Below are 22,701 nucleotides of genomic sequence, written 5' to 3'. Positions count from 1 at the left end.
CATGAAATTTTAAACTGTAGTTTTCATTTTGACTTCTGTTTTAGTTTCCGACATTTATAAAATACTTCAGTTAAGTAGATATATAAAAAGGTATTTCGGTTCAAATATTACATCCCAAAGAGCCTGATCTTAAAAGAGTTCGGAATTGTCTTTGAGAATTTACATCTATCCATTACAGAAAACAGACAAGCCATAAATATGCATAAACGCTAAATAAATCCATTATGCAAATAGGAATACGTTATAAATGAAACTTAAATACAAGTAAAGAGGACGACAAACGTGAAGTGTCAAATGCAATAATAATTACTATAGATAAATATGGCATACATTTCAATTCAAGAAATTAGTTTTAATCACCTTCATTAATACAGAAAGCTAGTCAACAAGGACCTATTTGGCATGAAATTTATTATAGTTGTATTGATGTTTTAAGTGGGTCCACTTTTAATGGCCCGATGGCGTGATGATTGGCATTAACTTTATATGTTTATAATTCTTAGATGCAAATTTTGAAAGCAATAAGAATCAGCTTTCTTATAGGTTACAAACTATTCTAAAAACGCTGAACATACCTAATTTCACCGGCAATACGAACTAACTAGATAGAACAAATCCACAATAGGATCAGAGTAAATCGGAATAATTCAAAACAGATCGTTCCTGCGAATTGCGTAACCTGAAGTCCGGTAATTGTAACCAAGCAAGACACCATAATACTGACAACCGTAAATATGCAACGTCTTTCACAAATTTGGACCATATTGTACTCACAGAAAGTTGCTTAGCATCCGTCAGTACAATCCATAAAATATGATATTTAATCAGTTACATCATTAAAGGTTGAAACAATGGATTTATATTTTATATACAAAGTCACATTTGCGATGTTTTTGCGTTTGTTTACATGAAGGATAATGTTGCTATCGATTTCTTCCCACATGTTGTTGTCACGCATTTCAATTGATCACTTAAAATTCACGCGATTGAACACATTATTAAGCATATGACACGGTTTTAGGCATTCGTGAGCTAAGTATTCGAATGTTTTGAATACTAAGTTGACGAAAATCGATAATATATTCGAAACGGTTGCGCAATGTTAAAAATATATTCCTTTTATAAGTCAAATCATACGTGTAAGTATTAAATCAAGTATACAATTTGATGTGTTGGTTAGAAACACTTTTAAGACAGGCGACCGTGTGTTCTATCATTTATGACAATCTGGATTTATGACAATCTGGACTAGAATATTAAATATTCTGGGAACGTATAAAAAATCAAAAAATGATGATTATTTGCTTTCTAGTTCCTATATTATTGATATTTTTCCTGAGTCTTAAACAGCATATTTTTTGCGTATGCCTAAATAGTTAATTCTCTATACCCTAAACAAACGAAATATGTATTGCGTTTACCAAAAAAAGTATGCTACAATCATGAAATTATTCCTAACGTCAAAGATACAAATAATCCCTGATAAAAAGAGAAAACCTTGCAGATTGATGTTTTATCAAAGTTAAATAAAAGAATTTTGCAAGCCAAGCCTTTGTGAGTTAACAATTATCTATTTTTAGGCGGAAAAGACATTATCATTTTAAGTAAATGAAAAAATCTCTTCCAAGCCTCGGACTAAATATTTTGACAATATTATAAAGTTGTCCAATTGCCTCATGATAGATGACGAAGATCCATTTACATAGATTAAAATGCAAGCAGAATAGAATATTGGTTAGTGCATTGACAGATAAATTATTATGTGGTTGAGTATATAATGAGTACTGTCACCAACACATGTGTGGTTTTGACAGTTGACCGTGGTGTTACTACTGTTATAGAAACAACCAACGGGCATTAACAGCTGTGTTCTTGCGTTTTTGCAGCCAATGAAGTTGTCCTAGCCCCAAAAATAACCCTCGTGGTAATTTCTTAACATAAATAAGTACATTTAGTGTAGAATGTTTTGCTAAATCTGACTGTGTAATTCTTTTGATTTGGAAATAAATTATTATTATTATTTACTGCCAATTTGTTGGAATCGTACTATAGATATATTTAACTAAATATATATAGGTTTTTAGTTAATTGGGAATGTAAGGACTGTTGCATACAAATATTTTAAATATAATTAAGGGTTTTATTTCATTTTTGTCATGCCAAGATTACAAATCAAACAAGAGATATTATACTACGGCTAGCATAGTACCTATTGATTTAATCGACGCAGCATGGAATTCTCTGTTAATTTATCATTCAGACCACATACAATGCATTCTACGTTCCTATGAATGAAAACTTTATGAGGAAATCTACTCCTCATCAGACTTTAAAGGCAATTTGTATCCAACACGACACTAATATTTACCTGTCACGTCGGGGACCTAAATAACTTCAAGCGAAACTTAAGCGATCAGCATAGACTATTTTTTATATCGACAGCTGCTATTAGCTTCAAACGGGTTTGAGAGGAACGAATCGCAATGTGGTGGTCAAGCCAGAATAAAAGTGGTATTGATTCAAAAGTACTACCAATTGCCATTTATAACAGGCTTATGCTGAGAAATTGGTTCCTGATGAAGCCAGTAATTGGAAATGAGATTCTACTTGCAAGTTTGTGATTAAATGTATAACATTAGAATTTTTTTATCTAATCCATATTTATAAGTAGTACACTCTTTTAATTTCAAAAGATACCGGATCTAAGTAATTATATCAGTATTATTGGTTTTGAATCTTGAACTATGTTTTATTTTCTTATTGTGTAAATTGACAACGAGCAAACTACGAAAGCTGTATTAGATGTACACGAATAATGAATTAACATCTTGCCTCCAATATAAATAAACGAATCATCGTCATATTTGTTTGCGCATGACGCTAGGTGATTCAGTTAAAAATGTCAATATGTTAAGCTCCGTTTTGACGGACATTCTCGTAATCAAAAAAATGTATGAGAAATTTACTATTAACACTCGCGAACCTTGTATAAAAAACGTTCAAGTAATTCCTTGAAGTCTGTTTTCCCATAAACTGTTAACTTTAGTACAGCGACCTTAAACGTTTGCGTTTACGCTATTTACCTCTGTATCTGCTTATCATAGCAATGTCAACAATAAATACTAAAATATCGGTAATTTTCCGATCACGAAGGATTTAGATGTCGGGGCCAGGGTGCTCATTATTTTGACTTATTTGCTGTGAAAATTAATAACATATAAACATGGCCGTTGCCATGTTTAAATTCTGTTCATTTACATACCCATGTCACGTTAGTAAATACTAGGAAAATTTTTAGTGCCAGTTAACACTTCATTTAAATCTGCTTGGCTAATATGTCGAATTACGATCATGGAAGTGAAAGAATACCTAACTGTATATTAGAGAGAAGAACATAAAAATCCGGTTAAACATAAAAGGGTTATGAAGAATGTCACATGAATTTCTTACAATTTATTATCTATGCCAGTTTACTATCGTGATATTCATAAAAACATACTACCGGTGTACAAATATTTTAGGCATGAACTGTCCCCGTATATTTATCGTATATGTCAAAAAGGGTGTAAGATAGGGCGGCTGGCATCTCAATATTTCCTGTGAGACACGACCGGCTGCTCAGATTTACGAGTATCTATTATTAGTATCAAGGACTGCATTCACAATCGTATAAAAATAAAACTGCATTTGTGTTGCCCTACCAATTAGCTGCTAGAATGTGGAATGGTTTAACTTTGTAATGAGAATTTATAATGGTACTCACGCTTCGCTTTTGTCGTAGGTCGGGAACGTCTGGTGCGTCAAGTCCTGGAGTGATGAGCTCGTTTGCGGCTCAGCTGAAATACCCTGAGCACGCTGCTTCCTGGGAGCTCGCGAGCCTCTCCCATACTGCTGGTACGGGAACACGCTCTGCAGCTTGTCCAGCTGCGAGCGCAACTCCAGCATCTCCTGGTCGCGCTGCTTCAACAGCGCCTCCAGCTCCCTGATCCTCTCGATCAGCGGCTGCATATCGTTTGCCATCGTCGCGTTTGCAACACAATTCTCCGAATCGGTATTCATTGCACTAGGAGTCCCCATTATACCATTTAACTCTGTCTCTCTATATGTTTCGTCTAACGCACGTCTTTCGCCGTTGACTGTGGGCGCCACCGTTAGCGCACCTCCACCTGTATTCACTAAGGCCCTCGGCTCATCGTCACCAGCAGTACGCTGTGACGATCCAAAGCAGAGGGTATCGAAACACACGCGCATTCACTCGGCTACCGAGCACTGAACGGAATCACCAGGGATTACACGCGGCTTTTTGAAAACGTTAGTTACGAGTCCACTGGCACTTCGATTTGACGGTAACGGTCCGTGGCCACAGTCGGGTGGGGAATCGCAGGATGTGTGTGGGTTGCGTGTGCGAGCCGTGCGGCGCGGGCGCGGACAACTGATGTAGTGTACGAGTAAATACTCGCGCGCCGTTTGCTCCGACCGCCGTAGAGTCAGCCCCGCGTGCCTCGGCGCCGCCCTGAAACATTATATACATTATTAGCCAAACATCCCTTTTATTTTAAGAATTATATTTTTTGTTTTAATACCAATAACTAAACACTTATATCTAAATAATTATGTTTGCGTGAAATAACATACCTACGGGCCACGGGGGCCTCCAAGCAACATAACCTACGATATCATTATCATAAATTATGTATCATTGAAGTACAAGGTAACTAACTTAATATGTGCGAATAATTTTAAATAAAATATATTTATTTACAAATATTATTCCACGACAAATACGCTTTCGCAATAGCAGACGGTCTCCAAAAAGATCAAGATCAAAGGAATATCTAACCTGGTTGTACTTATCAAGTTATTTTGACGCACTTCTTCTGAAGTGATTTTACAATAGCCGCCTTATCTCCGGCCAATTTACCAATGCGATACGTATGGTATATCTGTTTGTCACTTCACGAGAGATTTCGACGGGTGCAAAGTAAATAAAGTCACAAATTCCTGGTTGTCTTTATATTGCATTATTGTATTAAAGAAACAATTATATACATGTTGAGTTTTCCTAACTTTGGCTTACATTATAGCTATAAGTTATAATACTTAAATTATTGTAATCGTAGTGTTAAGTCTGCTGGAAAACCTAATAAAATAAAAACAACGTTTTACTAAATGACGTTTTCTTTTTTTGGAAAATTCCGCCTTATATTTAGTAATTTTAGTACGGCCATAAATCTAACTATATACATATGTATTTTTTTATAAATTACACGCAGTGAATGCAATCAAATAACGTTCACGCACAAAAAGTCATCTACCAGTTCACTTACGCATTACAGCGTAAAAGTGCAATGTAGAAAAAGCTATCTCATTATTTTTGTAGATAGTTGATTCACTTAGCTTGATTTAAAATACGATGTGGAAAGGAACTACTGTAAAATCTCTTAAAATAAAACTAATATCTATACTAACAAAATAAATTACTAAGATCAGAAACACATAGTGATAAAATTAATAAAAATATTTCCTGACAAATAAAAAATACACTTATATCCTTTTTACTCGTTCTGCTGTAAACTTGCTTTATGGCAGATAACTCTTTCTACTTGGCAACCTTCGATGTGTGATCACCTGATACGTTTACGATAAAGTTGCCACATGACCGCTGTATCTATATCTAATCACTTTTCAACTACTTCTTGACAAGAGCCGTAGATAACTCCATTGATACAGCTGAAAGAGTTGAAATGGAAAATAGCAATTTAAATTTAAAACACATATATTATGAGATAGTGAGCTCGGCGAGTCGTTAATTGCCTTTGATAGTGAGTTGGAAAACGTTGCGGTGACGGCCTCAAAACTAATGGTTGTTTACGATATAATGCACGTGATGCGAAACAAACTTTCCGTTCGTTCACATGGAAATCTGCTGCACCAGAACTTTACACATGTTTTGATAATACACAACTTAGATTATTCATCACGGTACATATTCAAAGAATCAGTGATCTTATCACTAACTCACACATCGCTCAACGCGGAATAAATTAAAGATAATAATATAGCGGTGTGAAGTGTGAATACTATAAAATTCTTAAATGAGGAAATGCGATTCTATGAAAACAGAAATGAGTCGAGCAGCACAATTATAAAATTTTGTAAATATAACATTTAGAAACAAAGCGAAAAGTGGCAACTGAATAAACATGAAAAGGAAATCGGCAAATGAGGGACAGAATGCCAATAATAACAAAACTATTTCTGTGACGGGAAAGTAAACATTTGGAATTTTATTGTTTAATTTAGAACCTAACAAGGTGGAAAATATAATTTGCAGTTTATTGCACTTTCAACGAAACAGTATCGAAATGAGAGCGTAAATAATCAAGAGTAATTATAAAATTTCCCTAGTGTTATAGTTAATGGAATTTATAAATCATTCATTTCATAGCATCACAATGACCTGTCCCTCTCTTTAGTAAGTTTGACTGGGTCCCAAAGCGAGTTAATGGACGGATGGGTCACAATAGCCATACAAGTCTTTTATATAATGGAATGTGTATCGACTACACCTAGTAAAAAAACCCCAAGCGGTTTCATGGTATAATTCTCTTTCTATGTAGCTTATTTGAAAAATACGATTAAATACTTACTTACTCGGGGAAACCCAAGAATATTTTTACATGGAACAATCGCAGTGCGTGGCTAAGAAGTAAGAAATAGTAGACTGTTTATTTAACTATATAATGTATTAATCATCACGTAATTTACACCACGTGTACATATAAATAAAGACGATGCAAATCGGGACCTATCTACGCTATCAAACCGAAAATCACTGGCACGATTGTCAATCAAAAAAATTCTTCGAAACTTTCCCCGATTCAAATATACAGACGGCATAACCAGACTAATGTAATATTAATAAACCAGATACCAGTACAGTGGGCGTTCTGAATGCGTGCTCCGGTGGGTGTATAGTCTGAATAAAGGGCAGCTCATAAGCACACAATCGGCCCACGTCGTGAGTATGCACGAAATGTCACATCAGTCACGGCCACAAAGGACCGTGTCTAGATTATCTAACGTTGATACGCCCTTCAACGTCGTCTTTTGCGATCGCTTGCACAGGGTGTACTGAAAAGATATGGCGAAGCATAAACATGGTGCCATGACAAGAAAATCTGTAAAATATTCTACTAAGATGTGGTCGATCCACAGCGTAGCTAGAATGTTGCCAAACTCTTTTTATAGAACCAGCAGAAATGTCTTGTTAAACCACCAGAAACTAATATAAGTTAGATCTTCGGTCAATACACCAGAAATCCTTTAGATCTCAATAGTATTCCTCTAGTAACGTTCACGTTTAGACTAATGACTTCTTTGCTGGATTACGTGATAAAAAGGTGTAAGCTGTTTTAGTGTTTGGTACACGTGATATAAACCTCCACCAATGCCTTGAAACGGCAAACTTTGCTCACGCTCCGGGCAGCAAGAATCCACTCTACGCCACTGACCATTAGATGAATTGCTTGCCTTGTAGCATCGTATGTAAAGTCAGGAAAATCCACTTTTAATTAAAGATATCTAATAAAGCCCGGGAAGATAATATTTTACATTAACTAACTTGGACTTTAAATAAGGAAAAAGAATATTCCTAAACCAACTAAGAAAACGCATATAGACGTTTTTATGTTTCCGAAAAGGGTTTTAGGAAGGTACAAGAATTACATTAATGGCGATGGACCTTTTATGTAAGCACCCTTTAACATATCAAAACTCGTTTTCAACATCCCGCGCCAAAATGAAGTATTTACAAACCTGCTAAAATTTTAACGAACACCGAAAATATAACCCCGATTGACATTTTGAAAAACAATTATCTTTGCATCTTTACACGTGACATCGATCAAGATTATTTTTTTTTAAATTTCGAGACTAATTAAAAAATAATAATAATATGAAAGGGTTGTTTTTGGTTTTATTGTTAAATTTCCTATGACATCTATATATGTAACTAGTTTTTGTTCGCGGCTCCGCCCGCATGAAGAAAAAACTGGAATGAAAATCCCGCTTTACATGTTCCCGGATAATAGCCTATAGCACTCACGAGTAATATGGCTTCCTATTAGAGAAAAAAAAAAACAAAATCCGTTTAGTAGTTCTTGAGATCAACGCATTTAAAGAAACAAACAAACTCTTCAGGTTACATAGATTGGTATTAGTATTATACGTAAAAGCTAAAATACCCATGAAAGAGATAATAAAAAAACACTCAACTCTGCATACGTTTTTCCCTGCCATTATGGTAATTAAATGAAAAATAACATTAATACATTAATATGATAATTTATATGAAATTATTTAACACTTGAAACGCACTATTACGACAGCAATTAATATTTACAATTATGAATAAATTACAAAGTCTCTATAAATGTTTAAACAGTGTTATATTATCAACAAATTAATTATTGAAGTAATATAGCGAAACATTTATATTTGCATAAATTTAACATAAATAATAGACCCATAATATTAAGCAGTTTCTTGATTCAAAACCATATGCAATTAATATATTTATCATATTTTTGGTAAAATCACAATAAAAGCCAATAATAACTGAGATGAAAATAGAATAACGTGTTTTAATTTCCGCGTTTCAGTCATCTGAATCTATATCAGGCGAATTAAAAAAAATGTATGCACGTACAGTGTGTGGGATGTGACTAGACAATAATGACCATCTTTTAAATGTTACGACTTAATTAATATTTAAAAACGCAATGGTTGAAGATTTTTTTATTTAAATAAGCAGTTTCTATAATCTAGAATGCAATTGTTTTTTGTTATTGATAATTTTTATTCCTTGTTTTGTTTTATTTTGTCTATTTCTTTTTTTCACTTAAACGTCTTGGTACTCTCCACTATAAGCTTTTGTAATACATAATTGATAAATAAATAAAGTTGAATGAAGTAACATGGCTGGAAAATTTTCTTATGTCACTGTAAAATAAACTTAAAATTGAAAAAGTATGTATCAGCAAAATCTTAATTAACAATCAACTCCGCAAGAGTAGGATAGGTCGCTAAATACTCTTCAAAATGTAGTCAATCAATATAATCGGCAATACGAAATTACATTTTGACATTCATAATTGACTTCCTCCAAACGAACGATATAAAACGTGTTCGTAAATACAACTTGCAAGTTTACGTTTAAAATCTAAACATAAATCATTTTCATATAAAGCACGTATAATTACTGGCGGCAATTCGCTTTCTGACTCATTTTTCATGCTGCGTAGTTGAAAGTTTATTAGCAAGTTGTTTCAAGTATTTAATTATCGTTGTATTTTCTACGTTATATGATATCGGGCTTCTTACGTTACGTAGGGTTGTTAAACCATAGTTCATGCGCTTAATTATTAATAATAACGTGTTTAAATTTTTTTTATATATAGCGTTCTGTGGTCCTGGTTTCGAATGCCGGGTTAGGCAATGTGATATTTGGGATTTTCTGCTGAGTATCAGCCTGCTGTCTGGAATTTGTGCCCGATATGGTATTAGGTTCGCCCCCTATCACATCATGGGACGGAACACACTTGGCGAAAAGTGGTTACCCTGGTTACGCCTCTGCATAACCCTTCGGGGATAAATGCGTGATGTGTATATACAATGCTTTATTTAGTAGAATTTATAGATTATTAGCACTCAATTTTTTTTACAGAAATTACGATAAGTTCGATTTGATTATAAAAAACACAGTATAACTTAGTTTGTAGTAGGTACCTAGATTGTCCTAGGTAAATCTAATATATTATTTGAATCGTGTGAAGTCGCGGTTACTAGGTATGCAATAATTTCTGAGCAATCAGCTAACTTGTGACACGACAATTAATTACAGTTAGAAAATCATGTATTGTTTTTAGTTTCTCATATACATCATGATCAATTATTAAAGGCTTAAGGGGGAATATCAGCTTAACATAACCGCTTACAGCTTTCAAACAGAACTCCAAAATAATGGCAAAGGAAATGATAGGTAGGTAGGTAGGAAGCTATTGGTGCAAAATTTAAACGATTTGAATCAAAGTGAAATCAAGAAAATGATTACAAACATAAAATATAATATACGTTTAATAACTCTTTACAAATAAATTATTACATAAAATCGGTAAATAAATATGCGTGTTTTACACATACTTGTCTTACGCAATGTTGATTCTGATTAGTTCAGTCTATTTCAGAAATACCATCGTGATTTGTGGTTATTACATTTCACGCAATAAACAAACTTCATAGTGACAACTGACACAATGAATGAACACCTCGCTGAATCATTTTATTACATCCTTAATGACATTTAAATTCGAACCTGTTATGTTGAGAAACAAACGTTGTTTTTAATTAAAGGCAACAGGTGAACTCCGGTTGGTACTAATTGATGTATTGCAGTATTAAAAACACACTATGTACGTATCAAAGAAGATGATAAAATTATCAGTAATGCATTTAAAAATCGAGAATTACGTGAAAGCAAAGCTGAGAAGCTGCAATAGCTTAGTTGGGAGTGGAACGGACTGTGGAAACTAATATCCGCCGGTTCAAAACCTAAGGCAAACAACTTTAACATTTCTAAGTTATGTGTGTATTCTTTAAGAATTGCCACTTGTTTTAACGGTGAAAGAAAACGTCTTGAGAAAACCTGCATACCTGAGAAGACCTTTATAAAAAAAATTTGCGTATGTGAAGTCTGCCCATCTGCAACCAGTCGAGGCCAGCGAGTAGGAGTAAAGCGTAACCCCTCAGTAGTAGAGGAGACCCTTGCCCAGCAGTGGGATAGTATAAAAAATAGGGCTGTTATTATTATTACTAAAACTGAAAAAGCCACCAATCGATCCTACGTACCGAAACTGACTCAAATATAGATCAGATAAAAATGACACCGAAATAAGATTGTAATAAAAACTAAATATAAAGGTATGAAGGAATAATAACTTTCTGAATATACAACATTTTAAAGGATATCGGCAGTATCTAAGGTTTGATGCCATAAAGAAAGGAAATGACGATCTGATCGAAAACACATTTATAGGGCTTACCTTACATCGTAGCCAGATTTCCAGTTTTACTTATATTCAATTTGTCCAACACATTTTCCATTATTTTATAGGACACTTTAAAATATACACGTTATGATGGAAAAGATTCATTGAATGTTTAGCAATTGCCGGAATACTAAATTATCAACTTATTTCAACAAGATATGAAATCAAACTAAAATTCATTCATGACATAATGGACAGACGTCATAGTAACTTATGCTAATCAAGATAGATCTATCAGAAATATCATTTAACGTGATTACACTTATCTCGCACGTCGAGCCGATATTGTTAGAAAAGTAACTACCAAATAGTGCCGCAAAATATTCCTATGTTTCATTCTTTGAAGAACAGATAAATTATGGTGTAAGAAAAATTATATTAAATAAAAAATACGACAAGTCTTCAGTTTTCATACAAAAATAACATTATAATGACTTATTAAACTCAATAATTAAGTTTAAAATTACGTTAAAAACAGAAACTAATATAACATTTGGGATCTCCAGGTTTTTGCTAGCATTATGCTACTGAAGCATAATAAAGTGGGACATTAAAAACGCTTTGTTGTTTGGTAATTGATCTACCAGTAGAAATATAGACCTACGGAATAAATTAATAACATTGTAACAACCCTATCAGCGTACTATTTTTAGTCCACTGTTCAATTAAATCCAATTCCGTGTGACTCAAGGGTTGTCACATGAACAATTACGTGATTTACGAGACGAAGCGCCAGAGCATTGTCTGTCGCGGCATTTAGTGAAATCGCGTTTATTTAGAATTAAGAATAATTGATCTTTATTGTCGGACTTGAGGACTTTAATTTGTGTTATTGTTTCCACAGCGTGAGATAAACACAATTGTCAAAGTTCGAGCAGGAAATACGAAAGATGTAAAAAAAATCTTTTAATAACAACAGAGTAACTAATATGGCAATAAAAATATATAAACTTGAAGAAAAATTTAAATTTTTCAAAAACGGGTGTTTGATATTTTTTTAAATGCAACTGAATTTACAATGATAACGTCGTCAACGTATTCAAATCAAGAAACGATATAAAATTCGTATTTGACGTTCGAATCAGTATGTTGACGTATTTTTATTTCAAAACCGTCTCGTGTCTACTATCGGGCATCGTGTCCACGTCTGAATAAGGGACTTCCGCAGTGAGATGTGTCATTAAGTAATTGAAACAGGTTTAGGTATGTAGCGACTTTAGACTGGAATCCAGGTCGAGCGGCTAACACTTACACCTGTATACAAATCGAAATTTACTTTAATGAGACAGAAGAACGAAATTTATTCACACAGGAACTTATAATTTTACTGTGACAAAGTTTCCCAAAATTTATACTATGTTTCCAAGTTATAGAAATAATACCAATTTATTACATGTATAAAGCCGTTTACTTAAAAAACTTGTAACTATGAAATTAACTATATTTGTAATTACTAGAATCTAATACGTCAAGTCTATTTTAGTTCATATATTAATAGAAGAATTAATGGTTATTAATTATTTGGCTAAGAATTGTGATAGGCTAAGGCAAAAATTTGTGCGAGAATAATCAGATCCATCTGTCTTTAGATGTAAGCGATGATTAACAAATAACAGTGAGTAATGAACATACAAAGATATTGGAAGATGCCAAAGGTAACTCTAAAAGTTCTTTACAAACTAAACCTTGGAGTTTCTACTTCTATAATATTAGTATCTATTTCAGTTTTAGTATCAACAGATCGAGTTAATTGCGATCTGTCTGGTCAACAGGTGTGTGTTGTGTAATCGTAAATAACACACAATACGATGTTTATCGCCTCGTTTATTTAATATTAAAGGCGAACAGGCTTTGCGAATCCAATCCCATCGTACTTCCAATGTTGTTTATTGAAAAACTGTTGTGACATGTGATAGCAGTTATTGGTGATTTTAAGTCCATTGTGACTAATAAGTTGTTTTTATCTTTGTAATTGGTTTAAGATAATGCAAATACGTTTACCATCTTTCATGAATATGACAAACGATTAGTCCTATTGTTTATAGTTGCAGAAGATAAATTGCTTCTTATGAAACGCGCAGAAAATAAATATTTGTTTTACACATGTTTCTTAAAGACTCGATTTATTAAATAATGCATAGGTATTAAAAATATGTGTTTTTAAATTAGCTTCATTATATTACTTACTTAACTTTGTACGTGTTCAAAATAAATATAAAAGCCGACCACGATGAAATTGATTTAACAACAAATTACTGATGCGAAAATTACAGCATTGTTACAAAAATATAATCGATTTAAATGAAAAAGTATATAAAAGAAAACATTAAGTGCAACTGCGTGTGGGAACCTCCATCAACAGATGGTATGGGCGAAATTCGTACGATATACGAAAAGAAAAATCCATTGGCAGACACACGTTTTCACTTGATAAAGTCAAGCATTCTTGCGATTTAAATTCACAAATGTCAGTTCATTTCAGATCGGTCCAAATTGAACTGACTGAATACCGTAATTCTTTTAAATTAACGTTTGCAGCATTTCTGTTGGCTATCTCCGCGAATTTCACAATTTATCAAAGAGCTTTTGGATTGATGTATTACGTTTTCCGTGTTAAATCTTATATTGCGAATTTACTTGTATTTTTGACCAGTAACATGGAGTCACATTTACTCTTGGAGAAATTTTTAAGACAGTGGAATAAGTAGTGAGAAAAGTGAGGTTATTTCAAGATATCTCGTAAACCATTTACTAATGGAACTATGATGTTATTTTCTAAATTTTAACTCATGACAGACTGATGATTTAGTAACAGATTGCAATAACCAATTCAGAACGTGTACGTTTCCCAAACTCTTTTGTAAATCCGTTGTAAACATCCATATGAACTCAATACGCTGTCATAGTATTGATACTATTTAAACAAACCACAAATTAACCTTCCACAATCAATCTAAGAAATATAGAAAGATCAATGTTCAGATCCAATGTAAATGTAATGAGGCGATAGAACTGTGTCAAATCAGTTCTCCGGTTGCAGCCAGCGTGTGCGTCAGGGTTTAAATACATTTATCATTCTTATTTAGGACAAACGTCAATAGTAACACAATGGGCTTACAATAGTGCAGTATCGACAAATGCAAATGTTCGTGACCATTTAACTTGTCTGTGATATCCACATCAAAATATAAATCACAAATTCATTTGATGGAACATTTTAATTTTGTTTTTCTACTTGCAAAATGACCCCACTGCACCTGGTGGTAAGTGAAGTGGGGTTTAATTGAATATCCACTGATGAGAGCTGATTACTCCTTGGCAGTCGCCACTATTATGCCGGCTTGTTGGAACCGGATATACACAGGCTAATCCGGGTAAACGACACACTTACGTAGGCCGCTATGGCAGGATTTAACACCTTGTACGGTGGTCGCTATCCGGGCGGATGTAAAATATATCCTACCACCAGCAAAATAAGGCAAATAGTCATGACCATTTAAATTGTCTGTGATTGAAATATAAATCACAAATGCTTTCGACGGAACATATTAATTCGGTATAATTCATTATCTGAGAAACAAAGTGTGTACATTAATATTATTTTTGATGGCTAATAAATGAGTCAACGGAGTTGTCGGTGGTAAGTGATCACCATAACTGTCAATGAATAATCGCAATATCAGAGAAGTCTTTGCGTTGCCGAAAATTACGTAACACGGAATGGGATTCAAGATGGACTCTGAGAACCTTCATACATCTTAGTGGAGGATATGGGTCAGCCAAGAGGTTTAGCGTTTATTTTTAACATAAATACTTAAAGCATTAATGAATTGTAAATCCCCCCTAGCCGATTTTCGGCCAAGGCGGCCGGTCGCAACGACCTTGATATCACCTAGGTACGCAAGAGATATTATAGTGCACAAGGGTGTGCGCAATACACAGGTTCACTCTCTGTTCCTTCGTACTCGAAGTACTACGTTGAGACGGCAATCCGACATGAGCGGAGAGAGAACAGACGCAGGAACAACAGCTTTCCATGCTTTCCCAGACACAAGGGTATCACACTCCCAACTTCCTGACTCCGAGTTGCGACTTAGTCGTTTTTCAGTAAGTTAATTATATTACTTTATTAATTATTTAAAAAAAAACGACATCACCACTTTTATTCGTTCAAATATTGTTGTTTCAACATGATCCCAATACAATAAAGTATGGGCTTATGTTACTCAACTCATTCTAAAGATCATTCGTAGTAGCGAGATACAGGTGTTCAATAATTCATTTATCATAACACTGTAAATGCGTTGTACATCGAGCCGTTCGGCATTGAACAAAGCGTACAATCAATATTGCATTTTAATCAGATCAATCTCAACTTGTCAAATAACACACGGAATTTACGTGATGTCATATTTCACGCACTTCCTGTATATTATACATCTGTTTTTATATTAAGTAGGTCAGCTAGTATTGCATTCTATATATGTGCCTTATTTTGTAGTATTCTGGGCATCCTTTTTTTTAATCTTTATTTAAGGAGCTTGGTCGTTATTTCACGACTTTACTTAACTTTTTAAAATAGAAAGTGTACACTTAGGTTTGAGTTTTGTTACTTGATTTGGAAAACGAACTCGGAAATCTCACAGTACATTATTCAGGAACGCTACCACTAGAGCTTAAGACTTTTAAAATTAATCTAATTTTATATAAGTAACAACTAAAACTCACAATGTTGATTTTAAGATACATTGTTCAAATAAATAAAAACGAATGACCTCCATTACGTCAGTCATTCCGCTTGAAACGTACGACTATAAAATAGAATGAGCAGTTTTTAGAGCAAATATAAAATTGTCCAATACAAATTACATTGTAATGTTTTTTGTCAACTTCCTAGAATCTTTCAATAAACAGCAAAAAGTATCAAAATCATAACTTCCGAATCACGTGCTAATGGAGATGTAAAAACACTTCCGTTGATAAAACGCAGCGAAAATACGGATATAGTATTTGGTAAGTATTATAGATGATGAATTATTCAGACGCTAATGGCTACCAAGGTAGCTGCTGCAAAATTTGTACAACCATATCATTATCATAATTTTGGTTTGATTATCATTTGCATATGTCTATAAAATTATTTTACATACGTAAGAAAGAATATATTTTTACATATTTTATATACTAAAAAAATAAACTCATTATATTTCAATTAGGTACATATATCAAAACGAGTAGTTTATAACGGAATACAATGCTTTATAAAAAACATGACATTTACTCTACATGTTACTAAAATTTGAAATAAATAATAAGGTAATCATGTGCTTAAATACCACTCTTAAACAGCAAACTCGAGACAAGCGCGCGTATAACAATAATTCAATATTCCACAAGAACTTAATCAGAGGGTGTACCTGTACATTTTATTGTAACTATAAACAATAGGTTAACACTTAACGACAATTTATACGATTGTAACCAAACATTTATGTTTAACATGTTCTGTTATTGCTATAAAATTAGATGTCGTGTTTATTATTACTGGTTTATATTGATTAGTACACACACTCGGGCCCTGTATGGCCAAAGGGGTAGGCAGAAGCGCAACAGGCGCACCAACGTTGCGCCGCGCCGTGCGTATTCTGTCCCATGATGTGATAAGGTCAAGCCCATCGCCATATCAGGCACAAATCCCAGACTCCGGGCTGATACTGCGAGGAACCCAATATCACTGCCCGACCCGAGGATCGAACCCGAGACCTTAGCACTGCAGTCGTACCGTAATACAACTACGTCACTGAAGCAGTCGCCATTGATTAGTTCTACTTACTACCACCTTGACGAAAAAATTCTACATACAATTACCAACAGAAACGAGATATACATTGTATCATGTTTTATAGCTCCAATTTTCATCAACACTTCGCATTAAAATGTAACTGTAATATGAACAATATTTACCATGTTTAATGACAATGTCAATAATAAAAATGCATTAAAAACGTGTCATAAGCAATTATTAATTTCCAAGAAAGGTCCTGAGTTTTGACTGACAGGCTTCATTCCGAGGTGCCTGCGGAGCAGCGGGCACTGGAGGGGGCGTGGTGTTAATAACATGTTTACACCTTAAATCTTTAAAAGCTTTTAATTTTTAACATCTAGAGGTGTGATTAAATAATATGTGGCGGCAATTTTGATCAGGCATTATTCGATATTGATAAAGTTAATGATGAAATGTCTGATGGTGAGCTATTGATGACAAATTAATTAAATAAGATATTGATTGTATTATAAAAAGGAATTCACGAGATTTTTCCGTTATACTTTTATGAGGTACACTGCCTTTTCAAAAAGGTCATCAAGGCAGCAAAAAACAAAAAATCCTTAATGAAGCGCATAAAATTTTCGCAAGAGGAAAACAAGGCAATTTATCTTTCTTTGAAATCCATTACAGAGAATCTTGTTTCACAAATCTGTTAAATATGTATTGTTGAATATGTCATTATGTAATTAAATGAACTTTTCGCAAAAAGCGAGCGCCATACGAAAACAATGTATTGGTAATAATTACAATAGCGCGGGTTGTAATTTCGAAGTTTTTTTCTCATGGTCAAATGAAGACAGTTTAATTGATTCAGCCATTCAAGTTTACATTGAAATAATACATATAATTTTGACCCACATGGTAATATATAAATGTACTAATTATCTTTTATTTACTTATTCTTTTCTCTCAAAAACAAGATTTTTATACAGCGTATAAATCCATATTAAAAATAAACGGCGACGATTAATATTTTTAAAGCCAATTTACCAATATTGGGATCGCGAAATATTCAACGATATGTATACATTGTATGTAACAAACATTTAAGCAATAAATATTAAGGACAATAAATTGGTCCAAGAAACTTGGCACTAACTGAAGGTCTAGAAATGGATAAGACAAGCACAGCTGTAGTTTAGGATCATAGTCGAAACTGTAAACTATTTTACAGCATATATATATATATATACACATATATATATATATATATATATATATATATATATATATATATATATATATATAAATCGCTGAGGACTTCTTGCGTCTTTTCATAGTCGAATCCTGTGACGTCTACCACTATCAATGGGATTTCAGTCGTTAATCGTGCGAATATAGTAGCATTGCTGTCATATGTATTCTATTGTCGACAAGAAATTTTGTTTAAACACGAAATGAAGATATTCAATTTAAGAAAATTTCCCACTGGTTTTGCATCCGTTCTTGACGGCAATCATGTCACACATTGTATATTTTTGTATGTATTGAATGCATTTCATCGCTTTACCTACATCAGTCTAAACGTATAGATATAACGGTTCCGTATACTTTCCTGTATTCATTCTATGCATTCTATTAATAAAATTACTTCCTTTTATGTTTGCAGTTATATTAGTATCGAATATTTTTTCTGTATGTTTTCGATAGATTGTTATGAGTTTGCTGCTTCTTCCTAAACTTATAGATATATCGATACCATATACATTCTTGTGCTTATTCCACATCATTTATCATCCACTTGCATATCAGTTTCCTTTTATTTAGTTGACGTGTATAGTGGTTCTAAATAATTTCTGTATATGTTTAAGCATGGTTTTGAGGTTCCTATCAACTTAAATTAAATGTATATCGATTTCTTATATATTTGTTACTTTCCTATATTCGTTGCATATTAATTCGTTATCCGTTATTCCGTTCATTAACTTATTATTACGATGTTATTTTAAAACTATGAATATTCTTAAAAAATACTTGAAATCAAATGGTGTAACGACCAATTAAGTTCTAAATTAAATACTTGTAATGTCTAACGTATTAATTTGGATAAGGATTAATTTCATGTTATAAAAATACCTTCGCAAAGAATGAATTGTTTTAGAAAGACTGCCTAAGAAGTATGTTCATCCCCTCGGTCCAAGGTTTGGTCTCCCACATTTTATTTTTGTCTATTAGAGGTTTTTTGTCTCGGGGCTGACTTACTTGTTTTATTTAATTTGTATTTTCAATCTTTGTAGATTACTATTTGCTCCATTATGTGCCTCGATCAATCACCTTTACTAAAACCTACCCATTGAGACCATTCTCATGAACCCAAACAAGGTATATCTGCTGTAAGTTGCTGAGGAGTTGGGTATACCACCCAATACTTGATGTTGCAGCGTTAGATCATGATCAAAAATACCACCGATGTAATAAGTACACCAAAATTTCAAATCAATCAGGCCTATTGAAGTAGGTAATGAGCTGATTATCTTCAAACTCCTTAATGGATAAGATAGCTGAGAACCATCTCGATTACTTTCAAACAACAAAAAAACACATCAAAATTGGTCCTCTCATTTGTAGCGTCCGCATTTGTGTGTCGCAGACCGACATACAGATACACAGGTACACACCCTAAACTCATAACACCCCCCTTTTCCCGTCAGGACTAAAAAAGAAACAAAGCAAGCAAACGACGTCTTTCACTTTATAATATTATTATAGGTTGTTTATACCTATTATACATAGTATATAAAATAAAATAAAACGTACAAGAATATTATTTGAGTGTCGTTCTTCTAAATTTAACTGAAACACAAAATAAAAGAATAGTTTCGATAGTATTGCTTTATATATGCTTTATTTTTATTTAATTAAGTAGGTACAGTGTTAACACCATAGTCATACAATTAAAATATCGGACAAATCAGTTACACAAAAAAATCTAATCTAAATTAATTTTATATGGAGGAGACTGCAGTTTTTAAAGAACTATCAATTTAGAGTAAAGTTTACTTTGGCATTGGCTTTAATTGAATTAACTTTTAAATGTACGCACTATTATATAATAAAACGCTTATAAAATAAGTAACATGAACAATATTAAACATATCAATACAAAATCTAATAAATCAATAAAAAACTACTCTTATTTATTCATCTACCTTTAATATGTATTTGAAAAACAAAACATATTGCTTGAACATAAATGATGCTGATGTTTATTATAGAATATTTAAGTACTAAAAGTAATTAATCAGTCGTGAGATACAAAGCCTTTATTTTTATCACCTACTTTTTAATTACACATAGTGGCTACTTTGCGTGCTCTAATTATTGTTAGGAGATTAAAGATATAATATGAATTACACTAGTAACCATATCAATTACAGAAATAACAAGTAAAATCAACTACATTTGAAAAATCAGTTATACAACATAATTATGTAGTTATGTATTATTGATTTAATTTGGCATATTCTTGAAACCAAACCAAAGACGTATAATATATATAGGAAAAATGTCAACCAGTAAATGTTACATAAGATTAATAAAAGGCCTATAGTTAGACTATGCCTCAATTAAATCAATCTCAATCTGCTGTCTCTAACGCATTATAGCCTAGGAAAATTTTGCTGAAAAATTACCAAATAAATCGTGTAGTCTTGTGGACTTCCCCGTTACTCTAGGGGACTTTTAGTATGTTTAGCAAGATACCTAAATTAGCGTTGTACAAGTTTTCAATACTATGTGATTTATTTCGTTAGATTACATTCATTTGCTTAGATTAAATATATCAGTTGTTCAATCGTTCTTAATTTATGGTTGCCTATTCGTTATTTAATATGAATTAAAATGAGTTAATTGGCAAAAAAGAAAAGAAAAGTATGTAGTTTTATTATTATATTAATTATTACTCGAAATACCATATAGCTTGAATCAGTAATTAAGATAAATATTAATTATAAAAAGATATTCACACAATGTATTTTAAGTTAAAAGAAGGTGAAATAAAAATGCAAAAAGAAAACAATTAAAAGCTTAAACATACCCCTAGACGTTACCAGGGTTAAATGATAATTATTCAATACTGTAAATGAGTATTTGTTTCATACAATGAAAGAAAACAAAAACGATATTTTTTTAGGAACTGAACCTAAAAGCAAATTTTGGAAGTATCATTTCTTAGTGTAGAGTATTTTGTATAAATACTTTTATTTTAAGCCAATCCTTATTATTCAGGAGGTCTGGATGCTTATCTTTAAGAGCCTCGCATTCATGCCTTTTAGGTGGTTGTTTATTTTTTATATGATATTTAAAAATGAATTGCAAACTTTTTTGTTCTGCAGTCCACGGTATTAGAGTCCTCTTTTTCCCTTTCTTAACATGGTTAGACTCTGAAGTTATCGTTTGAAGACCAGATGGTCCTGGCTGAGGTGGTAGTAATGGTGGTGGTAAATTATTTCCGTCTGTAATATCTTGCGCGCACTTAAGCGATTCCACGTCATAATCTAAAATAAAAATCATTTTCTGTCATCCCTTCATCTAATTGTTCATTTAAATCTAGTTCAATCTCATCCAGGATTTACCTCTGAAAGCGTCTGCTTTCCCATCTTCCATAAGGATAAGGAGTTTCGATATCTTGGCAGTTTGGTAAACGTCATCCGGTAGCCGGTATGATTTTTTGTGCACGTCATTTGTATGGCCCATAAATGTAGCTAATTGCTCCATATCATTTTCAGACATACTGAATATTTGTGATAAAGTGGCCAAATGTTTTCTAAGCCTTGTAGACGAAATTGCTTTTGGGTTTTTTGCTCCAGATAGCCTCGCATGCCTTTCTAATACTTTATACCCATATATGGTGTTTTCAAATCCCGGGTTACCAAATAGAAATCGGTTTGATGTAGAAACAAATATGTTTCTCTTCGAGAGCAGTAATTTAATGTCCTCTTGAACCTCCTTATTAAATAAAACAGGAACTCCCCGACCACGCTTTCCTCTAATGACTAGTCTTTTAAATTTTTGTACTAAGACCCTTTCCGACACAGTAAGAGCCCGGTCGAATTCTTCGTACTTATCAGAATCATTATCTGATTCCAAATAGTCGTGAACTTTAATTCTTTGAAGTTCTCCAGGCCTGCGCCTGTTAAGTAGCAAAACCCTGCAATATACAGTCTCTAATAATTGTGTATAAGTCGAAACGTTAAATGAACCTTCTTTGATTTTATTGGCAGCTTCTTCGGATTTTTTTTCGAGGTATTCTTTTAGGATTTTTAAGTCATTCGCCAACGGCACTATAGTTACTTTATTCCATTTATTAGTGTTTAAATCTGATGCTGCTTGGCTGGATACATCAAATTTCCAATTTGAATCTAAAATTTGTATTAGTGTTTTTAGGTCTGCCTCTACTTCTGCAGTGTTTATATCCATGTAAGGTCCTTGTTTCTTCAATGCAAATAGAATTGCTATATTGCAGCATTGTTTAATGCTAGTGGAAATGTTCATAGCAAATGTAGGTGATTCATATCTATCTTTTTCAGAGTCATATTTTCCCACAACTTTTGTGGCTGCTACAATGATGTCGTAGTTTTTCGGCCTCAGTGCGTCAAATAAATCTTTTATGGCGGGATTAATCTTTTTAATTTCTTGTAATAATTTTGCTAATTCCCTCATTTTTCGAGAAATTACATTTACAAAATGTTTTTCTCTATGGGTTTTCAAGTATTGAGATCCAAAAGCACATATAAGGACATCCGATTTAGCGACAAGCGATGTTTT

General features: G+C 33.1%; 2 protein-coding genes across 3 annotated transcripts in view; both read right to left on the bottom strand.

Moving 5' to 3' along the window:
- The window catches only part of LOC115455815 (cGMP-dependent protein kinase, isozyme 2 forms cD4/T1/T3A/T3B), a 189,474-nt gene that overhangs the window by 95,041 nt on the left and 71,732 nt on the right, over positions 1-22,701 (bottom strand). For both annotated transcript variants that reach the window (XM_037437123.1, XM_037437124.1), the window contains exon 2: positions 3,764-4,513. In XM_037437123.1, the coding sequence (XP_037293020.1) occupies positions 3,764-4,251 (488 nt within the window). In that variant the 5' untranslated portion in view covers positions 4,252-4,513. The remainder of the gene's footprint in view (positions 1-3,763; positions 4,514-22,701) is intronic.
- On the bottom strand, positions 4,313-22,596 carry LOC119188934. The gene is made up of 3 exons (XM_037437200.1): positions 21,510-22,596; positions 21,133-21,431; positions 4,313-4,513 (listed from the first exon to the last, which is right to left on the bottom strand). Exons 1-3 carry the CDS (start codon positions 22,594-22,596, stop codon positions 4,313-4,315), a joined length of 1,587 nt encoding a protein of 528 aa, XP_037293097.1.

The sequence above is a fragment of the Manduca sexta genome, chromosome 10 (genome assembly GCF_014839805.1).
Source record: "Manduca sexta isolate Smith_Timp_Sample1 chromosome 10, JHU_Msex_v1.0, whole genome shotgun sequence".
Lineage (NCBI taxonomy): Eukaryota > Metazoa > Arthropoda > Insecta > Lepidoptera > Sphingidae > Manduca > Manduca sexta.
The sequence above is the reverse complement of the archived record's forward strand: the minus strand, read 5'-3'. Positions and strand labels throughout refer to the sequence as shown.